Here is a 16,918-nt window from a genome sequence, read left to right as displayed (position 1 = left end):
TTGCAATGAAGATCAGAAAGCTCTAACATACTTTTTCTTACACTCAGATAATTACCTTTTTCACAGATATCCTTGGTTTCATTCGGTTGCCCTGAGCCCTGGCGTAGAGATCCATGATTTTACCAATCTCAGTATTCGATGAAAGAAGTCAGCTCAAAAATACCTATGCAAAACATTTGTACTTGATTATTTTATGTTTCCCCATTTAGTTTGTATATGTTTTGCAAATACAAGCAGCCAAAACAAAAAACAATGAAAGCATTTTAAAACTGAGAAAGAGTAAGCAGCACACCATCCATGCTGATTGCTGCCTTTAAAGAAGTACTGCCTTAATGATTTTTAAAATGATGCACGAAAGGGAAAATACACACCTTATAGTTAGTTCCAACATTTTTTTTTAGCTACATTTCAAGGCTGCATGGGGCGGGGAGGAGTGTGGGGGGGGTAAATGGGGACAAGAGACAGACATTAAATATTGTTTCACTATTGCTGATACTCCGGTGACATTTATCAGCAGATTCCTGTACCATACAATGCATCGGAACTACCCTTCCACAATCTTGAGAGGAAAACATATTACTTATCCACTCCACCAACTGATTTATTTATTTCTGTCAACTCGACTACAGAAGAACACACCTGACTCCTGTTCAGGCTAACGTATCAATAATCTTGTTCTCTGGCACTGCTCTGGATAGTCCTGTCTTTGCTGGCAAAACACAGGTGACCAAAGCCGTATTTACCAGCACTCTTTAATTTCACCAGAGCAGGTCAGAAGTTTCTGCTTGAGACAGCTACCCTTGCTGATCTGAAGTTTAATTCTAACAACAAGTTAAAAAAAAAAAAGGGCAATGAAATAAAAAGAAGTTTTTCAAGCTTCCCTTTTTAATCACAAGCAATGAAAAGAAACAAAATAAACTAGTTAGGTTTATTAATTTCTACACCCCCCAAAACAGGCAATAAATAAATAATGACAGAAAGCATGTGCAGGGCTTTTAAGTCCTATATAAGTTTTAATACTTCAACTTTTCCCATACAATTTAGCCAGGAAAAAGAATTCCTAGACTATCCAAAATAAACCAGGTACAGAGCAATTGCATGTAAAAATGACTGCAAAATAAAAAATAAACACCAAGACATCAGAGTACAAGTCTCCTTTCCACAACTGACTGGCTTTATTTTCTTGATCCCATTTCAAGCCCACACTCAACCTTTATATGGGAAAGAAATCTTTATATGAGTTTGTTCTTGAGTATATATAATTTAAATAAGAAGATGAGTAGTGGCATCAAGTAATTGTATTCTTAATCTTCCCCCACCTACACCCCTGGCACCTATAAAAGGTAAACCCTCCGGAATGCAATAGCAAGAGATTATTAAGTACAGCTATTCACATTCCACTCTGATTTCTGCTTTCCTTCGTAAAGATCTTGCTAGTTCTTTCTTTGTAAAGAACTTGCTAGAATCTTAGAAAAATGTTATACTTATGTACATAAACTGTAACACTTTGGAGCACAGCATCTCTCTTAACTGGTGTTTGAAGCTTGGAAAATTACGACAATGACATGAAGCAGCCTGGTACATATTAAATATATTTATATTACATATAAACATAATAAATACAAATAAAAACCTCAAATCATAGTAAACTTCTGTGGATGGAAGACAACAGAAGCATCACTGTGGTTTTTGTAAAGACTCCTGTGTTTTTAAAAAAAAAAATAAATAAAATCCATAAAACAGTATCAAGCAAGAAAAAAACCCACACCACCTCACTTGCCCCTACCACTGTACCTTAAATGGCTAATCCACCCTGTTAATCTAATCATATCAGGGAAATACTCTTAGACACATCCTTGTCCTAAGACGACCCATCTGTGGGAAAAGCTGGTTCTCCCACAGGATCAAGTCAACTACTTAAGCTCTACATTTCTGAACTGATCACTCCTTGCAGCAATTTTAACAAAGCCCAGCATAGCAAAATCATGGAGATGACTTTATAACCATGTTGTGTTCCACAGTATTTACTCATGTACAGTACTCTACAGTTACACTGCTTTCAGGCAGTAGGTTTGTTCCTGTGGCATCAGCTAGTAAACTCTGGAGACCCCAAGCATCATTACAGAGCCACCTGCAGTGTCACCTACTTCATGAAACCAACAGACTTGTACATCACTGTACAAAGACTCTGAAAAATGCTGTACAGAAACTGTACTGGTTTATCAGCATTAAACCATAACCATTTTGTCTTGTCTGCATCCTGTGCTTTGGTACTTGAATTATACACAGGTTCTCCCCACCACTTTTGGCATCTCAGCTCTCTGTCATCTATTTCAGAGACATCTGAAGGGTTCCACTTGTCCACAAGACAACGCAAAAGTATTCTTTTAATATATAAAATCATTACCCGTTTTCAAAATAACAATGGTCCAATACCCAAACTGTAAAACTAAGTGCAAAGGAAGTGAAAGCACTATCAAACAAAACAGCCTGGAAATAGCTCATTTCCTGTGTAAATAAAACCTACCATTTAAAATGATTTTCACTTCTGCATTATTTGTGTTTGACTACTAAATTTAATTTCCTTCTACTGTAAACTCAAAAAAGAGGGAATAAATGGCAGAAGTATCAGCTGTAAGACGAACAGGACTTTCCTCTTACTAAATAACTATCAGTAGACATCTAAAAAACCAAAAAAAACATAGAAAAAACCTTATCATGAGAGTAACTGATAAATACCCACACCAAGTTTAACCATCTCTACCTTTCCAGCAAGTCAGATCACCCTAAACGCATGCAGCAAGGGCAACAAACAGGAGGAACTGGTACCCTTCATGCTGCTAAAAAGCTATGACCTAGTTGCCATTACTCAAACTTGGTGGTACCAACCAAGATAGGTGGGATCTGATGAGATTCATCCCAGAGTCCTGAGGGAACTGGCTGATGTAGTTGCCAAGCCACACTCCATGATATTTGAAAAGTCATGACAGTCAGGCAAGGTCCCTGGTGACTGGAAAATGAGCAATATCACACCCTTTTAAAAACAGTAGAAAGGAGGACCCTGTGAACTACCAACCTGCCAGTGTCACCTCTGTGCCTGGGAAAATCATGGAACAGATCTTCCTAGGAGCCATGCTAAGGCGCACAGAAGACGGGGAGGTGACTCGAGCAAGAAGCATAGCTTCACCAAGGGCAAGTCCTACCTGACCAACCCAGTGGCCTTTTGTGATAGACTGACTAGATCAGTGAACAAACAACAAGCTAGTCATCTATCTGGACTCCTGTAAAGCCTTTGACACGGCCCACCATGACATCCTTCTCCCTGAATTGGAGAAATATGGATTTAATGGATGAGCTATTTGCTGGATAAGGAACTGGTTGGATGGTCGCATGCAGAGGGTTATGGTCAAGGGCTCAATGTTCAGATGGAGATCAGTGACAAGTGGTGTCCCTCAGGGATATGTATCGGGTCCAGTACTCTTTAATATCTTCATCGATGCATAGACAGTGGGATCAAGCTCACTCTCAGCAAGTTTGCAGATGACACCAAGCTGAGGGGTGCAGTTGACACACCTGAGGAATGGAATGCCATCCAGAGAGACTTGGATAAGCTGGAGAAGTGGGACCATGCAAACCTCATGAGGTTAAACAACGCCAAGTGTAAGGTCCTGCACCTGGGTTGGGGCAACCACCAATATCAATACAGGCTGGGGGATGAAGGGATTGAGAGCAGCCCTGCACAGAATGACTTGGCTGGTACTGGTGGATGAAAAGCTTGCAACCCAGAAAGCCAACTGTATCCTGGGATGCATCAAAAAAGAGCATGACCAGCAGGTTGAAGGAGGCGATTCTCCCCCTCTACTTCACTCTGGTGAGACCCCATGTAGAGTACTGCGTTCAGCTCTGGAGTCCTCAGTACAAGAAAGACATGGACCTGTTGGAGCAGGTCCAGCAAAGGGCCACCAAAATGATCGGAGGGATGGAACACCTCTCCTAAGAAGACAGCTGAGAGAGTTGGGCTTGTTCAGCCTGGAGAAGAGAAGGCTCCAGGGAGACCTTATTGCGGCCTTTCGATATTTAAAGGGGGCTTATAAGAAAGATGGGAACAAACTTTTTAGTATGTCCTTTAGTGACAGGACAAGGGGTAATGGCTTTAAGGAAGAAATTTTTCACAATGAGGGTGGTGAAACACTAGAACTGTTTGCCCTGAGGTGGTAGATGCCCTATCCCTGCAGACATTCAATGTCAGGCTGGACAAGGCTCTGAGCAACCTGATCCAGTGGAAGGTGTCCCTGCTCACTGCAGGGGGATTGGACCAGATGACCTTTAAAGGTCCCTTCCAACCCAAACCATTCTACAAATCCATTTTTCCAGTGCTTTGCTGAGAAAAACCCTCCCTATCAGACCGCGCAGTAAGCATTTAGTTGGCCTTTCCAATCTTGTTTGAATATACGTAAGGAGCAAAATTAAATAATCAGCTTAATGGAATCCAACAGGAATTTTGCCATGGATTTCATCTCCCTGTATGAATTTATTCTATGCCTAAATTTATTAAGTCAGTGTGGACTGATAATCATTATCTGGCAGAAAGGGAGAAAATTTATCCTTTTTCTCTAAAGTGTAAATGTGCTAAGTATATCCCTTAAATAGCTATAGGGGCATATGTGTACATGCGCACATCTGTTAGAGGCATACAAGGACATGAGGAATTTGAATTATATAGGCAATAAATTTTAACTATATGTAATATGGTCTTACTAATTTCCAATCAAAGATTCAAGAGAATCAAAGATTCAAGACAACAGTATATCTCTGAATCTATGAATAAGTTTCAAACAAGTATTTTTGCTGTAGTACTGTTTAAGAAAAAACAAGACATCTTTCTTTTAAAGAAAAAGTACCTTTTCCTTTTCTTTTCTTCTTTGAAGCAGCCAAACAAATTGTGATGATGATTGGCAAAAGCCAGGTTTAATCAAATACTGAGCTTTGAAACATTGATTACAAATATAAGATTCAAAAATACCTTAAAAACAACAGTATGTACTCATTTATAACTTTAGCAAAACAAATGCATTAAAAACCAAATTAAACAAGCCTACGCTGAGAAGCAGGAAGAAGAGTCTAATGGATCCTTCTCTATTTCTCACTTCTAATGATTTATCACTTTCACTAATCGGGTTGGCAGTCTTAAAAAAGTCCATTTATAAAAAGTGACAAGTTGTCTTGACCACAGATGCATCCACATTAAGAAAAGCTGGGGGAAGGGCTAAGGGTGTGTGTGTAATACATCATTTTTAGCCAGCATTAGTGACAGTTATGAAAGGTTGGCTCTTTCTTGTTTGGTTCTAATTGGTTTATATTGTATTTTTGTCACATAGAAGCATGACATGAATACCAAGCCACACCAATTTCAAAAGAATGCTTCATTTTCTCTGCCTAGATCATCACTAAGTATCATATCCCAGTCCTGGTGTATTTGAGAATTCAGATATTCTGGGGAGAAGATATCACTGGATGTACCAGAAATATCCATAGTCTAGATTTTGTGGTGTGTGCAATCAAGTTTCTGTGCTTTTATTCTGTTGTGGTTTTCATACATAACACAATTAAACCAGTTAAGTTGGGAGGGTATTATTTTCTAAGCAGTAGCATTTTCTCAAACGATCTCATTTCCCCTTAGAGAAAACTTCACCAGTGAATATGATGTTTAGGAAGTACTTTATAGGTTTGTTTTAGGAGGATTCTTAGTGATGGGGGTTTTTTTTGGTTTTTGGTTTTTTGTTTTGGGGGTTTTTGTTGTTGTTGTTGTCTGTTTGATTTTTTATATTGTATCATAACAGATAATTAACAGAAAAAGGGAATAATCTGATCTATTATTTTTCCACACTAAGTAAGGCTTTCCACCACTATACCCTTCAACTGCCAACAGATTTTAACGAATCTCTGAAGAATATGAAATTCTAAGGCATCACCCAAGATGGCATAATTCAATTACAATGCCTCAAATAAATCGCCCTGTCTGCAGACCAAGAAATACCCCAGGGCAAACAGGACCAACGTTACTTAAAAGCACTTAATTTCTCAAAAATTAATTAAATATTGGCAATATCTAATAGCAAAGTCTAACTTTGCAATTCTGAAATAATCTTGCAAATACAAAGCAACCTAAGACTCCTCCCAAGGGTAACATCGATAAATTAAGTGGATTTTGTTACCACCGAGTATAGCATCAGTGATCTTTTCCAGACAGACTCTAACTTTCTTTTTTTCTCCTCCCTATCTCACTCTAGCAATATATCAGGGCTTCAATAGGGAGACTATAATATCGGATCTACAGCTTATAGCCTTCTCTTTCCTCCTCTCCCCCTCCCCCCCCCATTAGATAATGGGGGAAAACCAGAGGAAGGTACTTCAGTCGTAATAAAGAAAGCCCCTCGAAGGAGCCAAGAAAGCAAATGAGCAATGCTTGTTGTTCCTCCTCCCTTGAGAGAGGAAAGGAATTGGGAGGAGGACGTGGGGAGGGATGGAGGGAGGGGGAGGAGACACTTTTAAAAAGCGAAATGCTGCGAATGGGGTGAACTTACTTAACCCGCGTGCATCAACCACAACCCAACCAAGGCAGGAGGTTAACGCGAACTTACTCAGCCTCCCAGCACCAACCACAACAACACACGCACAGCCGGGACCGCAGAGAGCCCCAGCAAAGGCGGTCGCCGGCCACTACCCAGACGCTCCCCGGCAGGCCTCCGCCGCAGGCCGCCGCGCCTACCGAGGGACTCCCCGGGAAAGAAAGAATAAGGCAGGGCAAGAGGGATGCTGCAAACACTGCCCCCCGGGACCGAAGCGCTGCGTTACCCCCTTGTGCCCCCGTCCCGCGCTGCGGTATGAAGGCGTCCGGCGCGGCCCCCGCCCCCCTCACCGCCCTACCTTCCTCCCTGCCCTCAGGTGTGTGCGCACCTCCCCCGCGGGCGCGGAGGGCCGGCCGGGCCCGCGCGGAGGAGGTGCGCTGCCCCGGGCCACAGCGAGCCCGCTGGGCTGGCGCCAGCAGCGCCGCCTCGTCGCGGGTGCGGACGGGGGAGGATGCTCTGCCCTGCTCCCCGCAGCACACCCCGGAGCGGGCCACCTGTGGGAGCGAGCCCCGCCCTCAGCGCTGCCCCCCGCCCTGCGCGGGCACGGCAGCGGCGGGGCCCTCGCCCCCCAGCAGGGCACCGGAGGATGGTTGGTGAGGGGTGTGGGGAGCAGGCGCCCCGTACCTGACCGGCTCCTCAGCACCCGGCACCCGCGGCCATTCCACCGCCAACAGCAAGAGAGGCAGGGAGCGAGCCCCCGGCCCCGCTCCCGAGCCCCGCCGCGGCGCAGCGCCCCTCCGCCGCCCGCCCCGCCCCCTCCGACACCCGCCCCCGCCGCGCGCCTCCGTTCTCGCGAAGCTTAGCCACCGACCCCGCCCCTGCCCTGCGCGGCGCGGCCGGCGGCGGCAGACTGAGGTGTCACGTGGCTGCTGCTGCCGCGTCCCCATTGGCGGGGATTAGAGGCCCCCTGGCAGGGCGGGGCTTGGCTGTTGCGCGCGGTGGCTGCCCTCGGTCGCGGCCGCTGCGGGACCCGCACGCGTCGCCCGTGCCCGTTCCGTGGCGTTTGAGGGCTGGGGGGGGGGGTCGGTCAGCGCAAGTTCCCCATCGCCCTTGCAAGAGGGAAGCCGGTTTGTGCTTGCCGGCGCGGCCGTGACCCCCGCGCTGCGTCCCCCGCGGCGCTCCCCGCCGGAGCGCAACCGCCCGGCCCCATCCACAGCAACATTGTGGGTCGGCACGGTTCACGATGGGGGTCTGCGGCGCGGCAGATGGGTGGTGCGGCGGAGAGCTTGGTACTCCTCTCCGTGCCAGGCACGGTAGTTGGAGTCACAGCAAAGCCGCCAGGAAGCTGTGTGCCTGCGGGGTAGGTCCCTCCTGCCTGGCCAGCCTGGGCTGGAGGCCTGCCGGCTGGTTGCTCGGGAGCGCCTCATGCCGGGCTCGGTGTCGGCTGGCTGGCTCGGTGGGGTAGAGGCTGGAGTCTGGTGTTAGTCAGACGAGGCCCAGACAGAACTCCTAAAACCTGCTTGAAACTCCTGTGCCTTTCCTCCCTGCACCTTTTTAAATTCAGTTCTGTCTGATTTCTCTATATATATTTACCCTAGCAAATAGACGATTTTCAAATCCTTCATGAGTTGCAATGGAGATGTGTGCTTAAGCTTACATGCTGTTGGGATTTCTTTCTGTAATGCCATGTAGCTTCCCAACATTACTCCATTTCAGCAGGAGCTCCTTCAGACACTAACTTGACAACTAGGACACAAACGAGGAAGTGTGTTGAGTGGTACACAGTGGGCAGTCTAATGCTGATGGCTGTCTAATGCTGCTGGCTGACAGCTGTGTTCCTCTCCAAAACAGAGACTCCCGGAATCCACACACAGGCCTTTCTGAGACTTGGCATATGAGAGTGAAGCTCAGGAGGAGGAGCAACAGGATCAGAGTTCCACTGTGACTACAGGTGCAGACAGGACAGCATGTGGTTACAACAGGTTCTTTTAAGATAGAAGAGAAGGAGCCCCCAAAGCTGAATTCAGCAAGAATCAAAAACTTTGTAACTGGGGGAGGGGGTATGGAAGAAAAAAGCCGGGGGGGGGGGGGGGTGGGAACAGAAAAAAAACCCAAAACTTTTTGGCCAGCAAAGAAGATGCTGGCCATGTAGCTTTTTCAGTACTGGGGGATTTCAAAGTTAGACCTGACCGACTTTACAGAGAGACTGACAGAAAGAGACTACCCTGACCTCCTTAGAAGTCGCATTTTTCTTGTGGGTACCACCTGAGCCCGATAGAAAGTATGTGAGTGATTTTGCTCATATATCTCCATTACTTTTCTGGATAACTCCCGCTTCTGCTTAGCTTCTGTTTTTGTTTAAGATGTGGCTTTTATTTCTGTTCAGTCCTTGATCATAGGCTATTTCTGGGTTGTATAATCATTTTAGACACTTCAGAAGTCAGAGGATGCATATTCACTTACTCATTTTGCCAACAGGTAGATAAACTACGTTTTCATTTACCCTAAAAACTAATAAGCTGTACAAGAAAGCCCACAAACCACGCACAGACTAGATAGATAAAAGAAACAAAGGATTACTGGTTCTAAAGAATGTCACAGTGTTTGCTAAGTGGGGTGAATAAAGGTTTCTCATATTCCCAGGGACTGCGGGTCCCTATGGGATGGGGAGAAGGTAAGTGAATAATAGAATCAAATTTGACTCAAATTAGTCATCATTTCAGTGCCCATTGAGACCAGCCTTGGAAATACACTTTGATTTGAGTAAACAAATTTTAACAGTTTGTACATCTACAGTTAACCAACAGAATACATCTTTTTGACCAGCTGCTCCATTCAAAATGCTTTTCAGTTTTCATGAAAGCTCAAAATCCTGTGTTTTGTTCTTTTTCATGTATCAAGACTTACTGTAAGTAAAAAATTTCCAAAACAAAATAGGTCTGGAAGCAATGTAAACATGAGAAAGCATGCTTTAAAAATAAATTCAAGCCTTTTATTCCCTTTGTTTTATAATTCCCATTAGACTATTCAGAATAATGAGTTCCTATGGCTGCCTGCCAAAACCTTGGAAAAGATCAAGATTTACCCTCATCAGGAAACTATGAAACATAACCCACAGCATGCAGTTGTTTCTCAGAAAAATTGAGGGTTTATACGATAATAAAAAGGGGGATAGCTTTGAAAAGGTGATTTTTTACAATCATTTTCAATATCACCTATGTAAAAGCACAGAAAACTTGGCTGGTCAGCCAATGCTTGTTAAAGTTTATATTCATTGGGAAGAAATAGAATATCATTTTCTGGGCTCTGGTGTTTTGTGTCCTGTTCCAATTTCATGTTTTTCAGGGCAGAGTCTGGCCAGTCAGAGCCCGCCCCACTGCCCCCAGCGGGAAGCAGGGCAAGCCAGGGACAGCCCCAGTCTGGGACATTAGGACCCGTGGGGACAGGCATGAGTCAAGGCCAGGCCGGGACGTCAGTCTGTGTGTGTGGGTCAAGATCAGGCTTGATGAGGGGAGCCAACATCAGGCAACACTGGCTGGACGGGGCCATTCCCCTGTAGTGTTTTCTGCCTGCTGTTTTGGTACGAAAAACAGACACCTATATAATCTTTTTCCAGAACTGCTGTCATGTCCCGGGTACTGTCCTGAGTCCCTTTCTGCACCTGTCTTTTAAGCTTGGTATTTTCAGGATCATGGGCTTGGAGCGACTTGTAGAAAGATTATCTCAGACAGACTTGTATGTCATTTCTTTTAGGTATTGAATGCCAGTTCTGTAAAAGGTGTTGAAGAACTAGTCTGTGACTTTATGGCCATTTTCCAGCCATCTTCTTACTAGTCCCCCCTTTTTTTTTTTCCCCTCTGTACATGAAAACTATACAGTTGCATGATTGTGTCAGTGTTTGTTTTTCTGTTGGGTTTTTTTTTTTTCTTATGATACTACCTCTGAAACATGTCCCTCTGTAGCTAAAGCTTTATGAAGTTCACTTAAGAGTTCAAATTATATCCTATGAAATACGCTTATAGTAATAAGGATTGCCTCCTCAAAGGCAGATAGGTCATTTATAGTCTTTGTATTCCTACCTTTAACAGGAGGCACAGCATATGCTTCCTCTCTCAAAACCTGGGTAAGCCTTTTCCTTGCAGGAAGCTAGGAAGAATCTGCTGTGCTTGATACTGTTCCTCCTCCCCCCCAAATCCAAAACTCATAATTTAATAATTTAATGGATGACTTCTAGTGGCTTATCTGTTTATAACATACCCTTCTGCTCCCTAGCCCAGCTACCTGCTTCTACGTCTGCACTGCTGCTGGACTGTGTCAGCATGAACGTTTGTGAAATCAGGCAGTAAATGAGATTGAACTGAGAAGACTGGAAAACAACCTGCTTTCCTTCCTTTTTGCTGATCCAGTTCACCAGCATAATAAATGTGTCAACGTGGCACTGGGGATAGCACAGAGACAACCAAGAAAGGAAACAGCTTAAATGGCCTTGTTCTGCTACCAAGTGCATACCCATGTGTTGACTTGCTTTGCCATTTAGACCCTGCTCAGAGTCTCTTTGAAAACACTCTTGACACACCTACCAACTCTAAAACTGGAACTTTTCATCTGAGTGCATAATTTCGTTAGTCATTCTGTCATGAATCTTTGGCTTGGGCTGGACAGCAACATTTGTCTCTGCCAAGGGCTCGATTTATGGCTTTATGGTATAATGTGGTGGCATTTTCCGGTTTCTTCTCACTGAATGTTTCATGAATCTGTCGTTTCCAGTGATATGTTTTTGAGAAGTCTTTTTTTTTTTTTTTTTTTTTTTGGTGTGTTCATAGATATTTTAACACCCTTTTTCAGCAGTGAAAACCTAATAACCTTTATATATGTAACTGTTACTGGTTTTGCTTTTCCTGGTGTTTGATCCATAACCTATGTAAGTCATCTTCTGAAACATTATGAATAAAGGGCACAGTCCACAGACTATATACTGAATTCATCTGTCAGTCAGCCAGTTATGCCCTGCTGACAAATGAGTTTTCAGAGCCAACTAATAGGCCTTTTAGTGCAAAATGGAAAGCGTCACAAACTAACCTTATCAAAAGATGCATTGTACTGCATAGAGATGGTTTCAGATGCTATGAGATTCTTATCCAAAGCCTTGGAAGGCTCTGGATTCACATCCTTTGTGTGCATTGTGTTTACACAGAGGATGCGATAACGCCGTCACTGTGTTACACAAGAGCATACAATAATAACTGGAGCTGGCTGGGAAGCAAGATTTTTATTCTACAGGAAATTCCAGCTTGTCAATATTTTGTTTCATCAAGTGTTGGAACAAAACACATTGGCTCTGCAGCCTTTCTGGCAAAAATGGAACAATCTATTTCTTTGCCAGCTGACGAGCCTGTGGAGCCAAGAAACCAACTGAGCAGTTGGCATATTTCCAGGGAGCTAGATAGCCAGTCAGCTGAGCTTCAGTAAGCAGCCAGCTTGGTTGGATTTCTGGCCAGCAGCCATAGCCAGATCACGGCTGTGAAGCTTCGGTAGAAGGTTTTGATGGAACCAGGACAAGCCAGCGTTTCCAGTGCCAATCTGTTCAATTAGAAAATGGTCAAAAACCCTCTCAATAACTGACTACTGTCAGAAAAGAATGTAACTGTTCTGCACTTCGTGTTCCTTATGTATTTCTTCAGCTTTTGCCTTGTGAGTTATGCATACGTTTATTGTTAGAATGAGCCGATTAAATGAATTAATTTTTTCTTAGGGATCAATGATGAAACCCAAGAGAGTTTTTGGCGTGTCCTTCATTGCTAGTTCTGTGACTTGTTACTCAAATAACGTTGCATGCCAGTGATGCCTAATAGTACCACCTTATGTATGCCTGCTAACCAGAAAGTATAGTTACTGTGATACACTGAGACTGAAATAAACTCTTATGTCTGCTGTCAGATAACACACTGTCTCATTGTCTGCAGTCCATATTTGTGGGTGAATTTAAGTTGTGATGAACTTGCCAAAAAGTGTAATAATGAGGCAAATATATCTTCCAAACTAGGCAAAAGATAGCGATCTTTACTGGGTAGTTGGTAATGTTGAGGTCAACACCGATACAGAGAGCCCCCTTCATTGTCAGAATTAGCTGTGCTAAAGTGCTGCTTGCTGAATGTAACCGTGAACACTGTTGCAGAATGCTCGCAAAGTTCCAGTTATTTTTCCCTTTTAGTATATTTTGGGAAAAGGTATCACACAAGTTTATAAAAAAATTTACTTCCTGCAGTTTATGGTTATGCATCATAAAAAGGATCAGCTGCTTTTTTCAAATGTTTAGATAATTTTTGTGTAGGATAAATCATCTCATAATTTCTCAAAGCTGCAGATACTGTAGACTCTGTACATTTCTGTCATTTATTTCCAACCAGTTGCTGCATAACTTCCTATTTAAAGCCCAGAGATGTTATATGCCATCATTACTTCAACTGTGGTAACTCCAGGGAACAATGAATTCCCTTGTAAATGTTTAGTGGTAATTAAATTTTCTGCAACTTCATCTATTTAAGTAGTTTCTAATACTCCTGCTGTGAAATCAGAGGAACAACAGATGCTTTGCTGAGCTACATTTCAAGTCTTGTTCCTTCCACATGTAAATAAACCTAACTCTTATTTTCTCTCTTAAACTCAACTGCTGTGGAGATGCTACAGCAGTCTTGTGAATGCCATTCTCTTTCCATCTGGATTCCAAATGAATTTTATGGCAGTTGCTTTGCTTCTCATTGACCTTTATATTTTCTCTGCATGGCCAGTTCATTGCTGTTTTTACAAAGTTTTTTCTTGAACTGGAAATTGTTTGCATTGTGAGTCCTTTCCCACAATGAAAATAATTTTATATTCTGTTCATGGTGGTCTTTGTTTTTCATTTCTCGTGGATTCGGTATGTAGTTTGTGGTGTGCTGCTGCAATGTATGTTAAAATGTGCTCTTCACCTCAGATGCAATGACTTGAGCATATGTTTAAGGTTAAAGTCCGTCTGAATATGTCCGTTTGGATTCCCTGGTTTTATATTACACACACACATAACTGCTGTTGTGTGTCATTTAAGTCTGTCTTAATCTCCTCAGAGTTGCTACCTACTCAGAGATTATTTCATTTCCTCCCTGATGAGGTGTATAAAAGAAATGCTCTTTAAACATGAGCACATTTTAATGTGTTATTTCCATCAAAATATTGAAGGGAAACTACCAAATTTTTATACTGCTGGGTGACACCTTTTCAGCAATAATAGGAGTATTAATAACTTTTCCCAAACTTCATTTTCAGGTCTCTCAAAAAAAAAAAAAAAAAAAAAAAAAGCCAGGAGTGACAAGGAGTCAGTCACCTGAGGCAAACTAGGAGTGCCTCACTCCTCCACCCACATGAGTGTATAAAAGCTCACTGTAATACAAAGAATCCCAAAAAGCCTTATGTCAGAGAGAGGGAATTATTACCTTGTGGGGTTGCCAGTGTGAGAAATGGCCACTGTAACACTCTTTTCCAAGGGCCTCTTTGCAAATCACTGAAGACAGAGAATCTTGGCCAGAATGAAACAAAGAATAGAAATGCCTGTGAAAAGAACTATGAGTTCTTCCCTCCCACCATAAGATTTCTGAGTAGCTGTTTCTGAGCTACCTTTGCTGAAGGCCATTTCATTTTCCTAATTAAACTTTTCCAGGAAGGTTTCTCAGCACAGAAATGTTACATTTACAATCTATTGAGAACCAAGTAAGTTTGATTTTTCAACTGTCACTGAAGGCAATCAGAGCAGAGATGTAAACAGTCTCTGAAATGTAGTTCCAGAATACATCTAGTGTAGCTGAAGTATTGGGAATGGTGACTCCTCTATGTGCTCCTGATGTATGGAGTAGAGCACCTGGAGTCTGTTGGATCAATGATGGAATGGGCAGGGTGATGATAAACTATGGGATAATTTTAAAAATTTCTGCATCTAGAGATACATGGGTAATCACAATAATGTCTATAATATTGTGCCATTAAGTCAAGGTGCAACTTGAAGAAAAGGAAGCCTAGCACTTTCTGGAAGAAGCAACTCCATGACTTTGCTTTGACCAGTAAGACGACACATGAATGGAAGAGATCATATCTTCTAAGAACAAGTCTTCATATTTCTTTGTTGCAGAAATGTGATATACGAAAATACAGTACCTGTTGCAGAGCAACAAGAATGTTCCATGTTATTGTCAATAGTTACAGCTCACTTGATTGTGGTAGTAAATTGAATGTTTCAAGAGTCAAACGTAGCTTAAAATTATACAACTTGGTAAGACCACATATTACTGGGTACTTTAGACCATGAATCAATGATGTATTAGGTAGTCTTTTAATTAAGAAGAATAATTCTTAAGTTTGTTCAAAGGAAGATATCTTCTTTGTGATCACTGATGGTTTGAAGCTGTGGAGAGATATATATATATGTGTATATATAAAAACCAAAACATTTTTCATTAGTTGAAAGGGGAATGATCCATTGTCTGCTTCCTCAGTTGCAAGAAACTGCATTAGTAATATTTTAAAACATAAAAAAGTATATTAAACAAAATTGTTTGAACTTTAACAATGTGTCATCATTTACATCTGATAAGACACCATTCTATAAATGAATGGAAAATGAGAGTGAACATTTGCTTTCAGATAACTGCCGAGGTCATATGCTGCGTAATAAAGCAGATGTGCTATAGATAAGTCAGAATTTGTTCCTGAAAGCTCTGTTGTAAAAGTATTAACTTATTTTTTTTCCTTATCTGCCAAAAAGTTTCCAGAATTGCCACCAGCTTTTCATTTCATCATCTTTGAATACATGGAAATGTTGAGGCCTGTCCCTGCAAGATGGTTATCTTGAGAGATTGCAATCAAAATGCTTCTTAAGTGTTTTCCTGCTACTAAAAGGTAAGGCTCAACCAACTGTGATTTTTGGTTCTTTAGGGGCACTGAAGGTGGCGGACAGGAAAGAAATCAGTGGCTGAAGCCACTGGCAGACTTATATTTCTTTATGCTATAAAGTGTACAATGGTCATACGTGTAGAACCATCTGATCCTTTAAGAGCTGAAGTTAGTAGTATAATAAAGTCACTGAAGGGTAAGTTACAGTAAAGTAATGATGATGGATTTTTTAGTAATATACCCTCTAAAACACATCATACCAAAGGAGAAAAATGGAAATGGGTTTCCTTTCTCCTACAAGCCAAAATTTAGCATTTTAATATCAGAAAATGAAGTTACATTAACCTGATTTAGCTTATTCATTGGCAAAATGATGTTGATTTTTCAGGGCATCAGAAGCATTTGTTACAGTTGAAAGTTGATTGATATGAATGGTTTATGTGAGGAAGAATTCAGGGTTTCAGAAGAATCTCTGAGGAATTTGTATGCAGCTTTCGTAAGGAAATAGTCCAATGTTTTGTCTTCCCATCCTAGTTCTCTCAGGCAAGGCAGGTTTGCCTGAAGGCACACTTTCTCTGCTTGCCCCCTTCATCATCCAGGGAGGGGAAATCCTTTGGAGCTTTGCAGATTTGAATGGCTGATTTTCCTTATCGCAAAATATAGTTTGGGGGTTTTTTTTATGAGGCACGGCATTAAAAAAAACAAGTCCACTGCTGACAGCTGGTATGCGATGGGGAAAGAACCTAAACCTGAGAAATGGGAAATGTGCCAGGATCCAGAGTACAAATTATAGCCTCTTTGTTTGTTTGTTTGTTTTTTGTTTTTAATTCGAGGCATTTATTTTGTCTGCTTCTATCTCAGCTGTGCCGGGGGGGATAATTTTCTATGTAAATGCACTTGGAGACACTGCAGAAACCTAATACATATTGATGTTAAGGCTGAGTTTCTAAGTAAACTTAATTTCAGTTTTATAGATGAGAAGTTTTGAGATGTGATTTTGAAAATGGAAAGTAATATTTGTAGTTAATATAAATAATAAATTGTAGTTTTGCGTGGCTGTATGCTGTATTTGAGAGTGCTGTGCATGTGGGACAAAAAAACACACTAGAGAAAGTACCTTCTATCCATTCAAATAGTGCCCCACTGAGGTCTTCAGAAGGCAGGAAGTGAATTTAAAGCTACCATGCACTGCACCCTCCTCCCTCTGTCATCCAAAGTGCTTCATAAATTTTCCCCTCACAGTAATCTCTAGAGCAGTGGTGTTGTACAGCTTTTTGTAAAGTACATCTTAATTCATTAGTAAGAAACCCCTAACATAAAAACACTAATGTACTGTGTATACATAAAGGACTGATGGGTTTTGGATTATATTTATTGTAAATAAATCGAAAAAAACCCCAAACTTCTCGGAGATATATCTGAAGTGTGAT

At 42.1% G+C, this 16,918-nt stretch overlaps 1 protein-coding gene across 3 annotated transcripts in view; it reads right to left on the bottom strand.

Annotated features, from left to right (window-relative positions):
- AKAP11 (A-kinase anchoring protein 11) overlaps positions 1–7,392 on the bottom strand; it is a 44,476-nt gene extending 37,084 nt beyond the window's left edge. For 2 of the 3 annotated variants that reach the window (XM_030476585.1, XM_030476586.1), the window contains exons 1-2: positions 7,254–7,392; positions 56–163 (exon numbers count right to left, since the gene is read on the bottom strand). In XM_030476585.1, coding sequence (XP_030332445.1) covers positions 56–115 — 60 coding nt within the window. In that variant the 5' untranslated portion in view covers positions 116–163; positions 7,254–7,392. The remainder of the gene's footprint in view (positions 1–55; positions 164–7,253) is intronic. The other variant, XM_030476587.1, reaches the window with a different exon arrangement.
- Positions 7,393–16,918: the final 9,526 nt, after the last annotated feature.

Source organism: Strigops habroptila, chromosome 2 (genome assembly GCF_004027225.2).
Source record: "Strigops habroptila isolate Jane chromosome 2, bStrHab1.2.pri, whole genome shotgun sequence".
NCBI lineage: Eukaryota > Metazoa > Chordata > Aves > Psittaciformes > Psittacidae > Strigops > Strigops habroptila.
The sequence above is the reverse complement of the archived record's forward strand: the minus strand, read 5'-3'. Positions and strand labels throughout refer to the sequence as shown.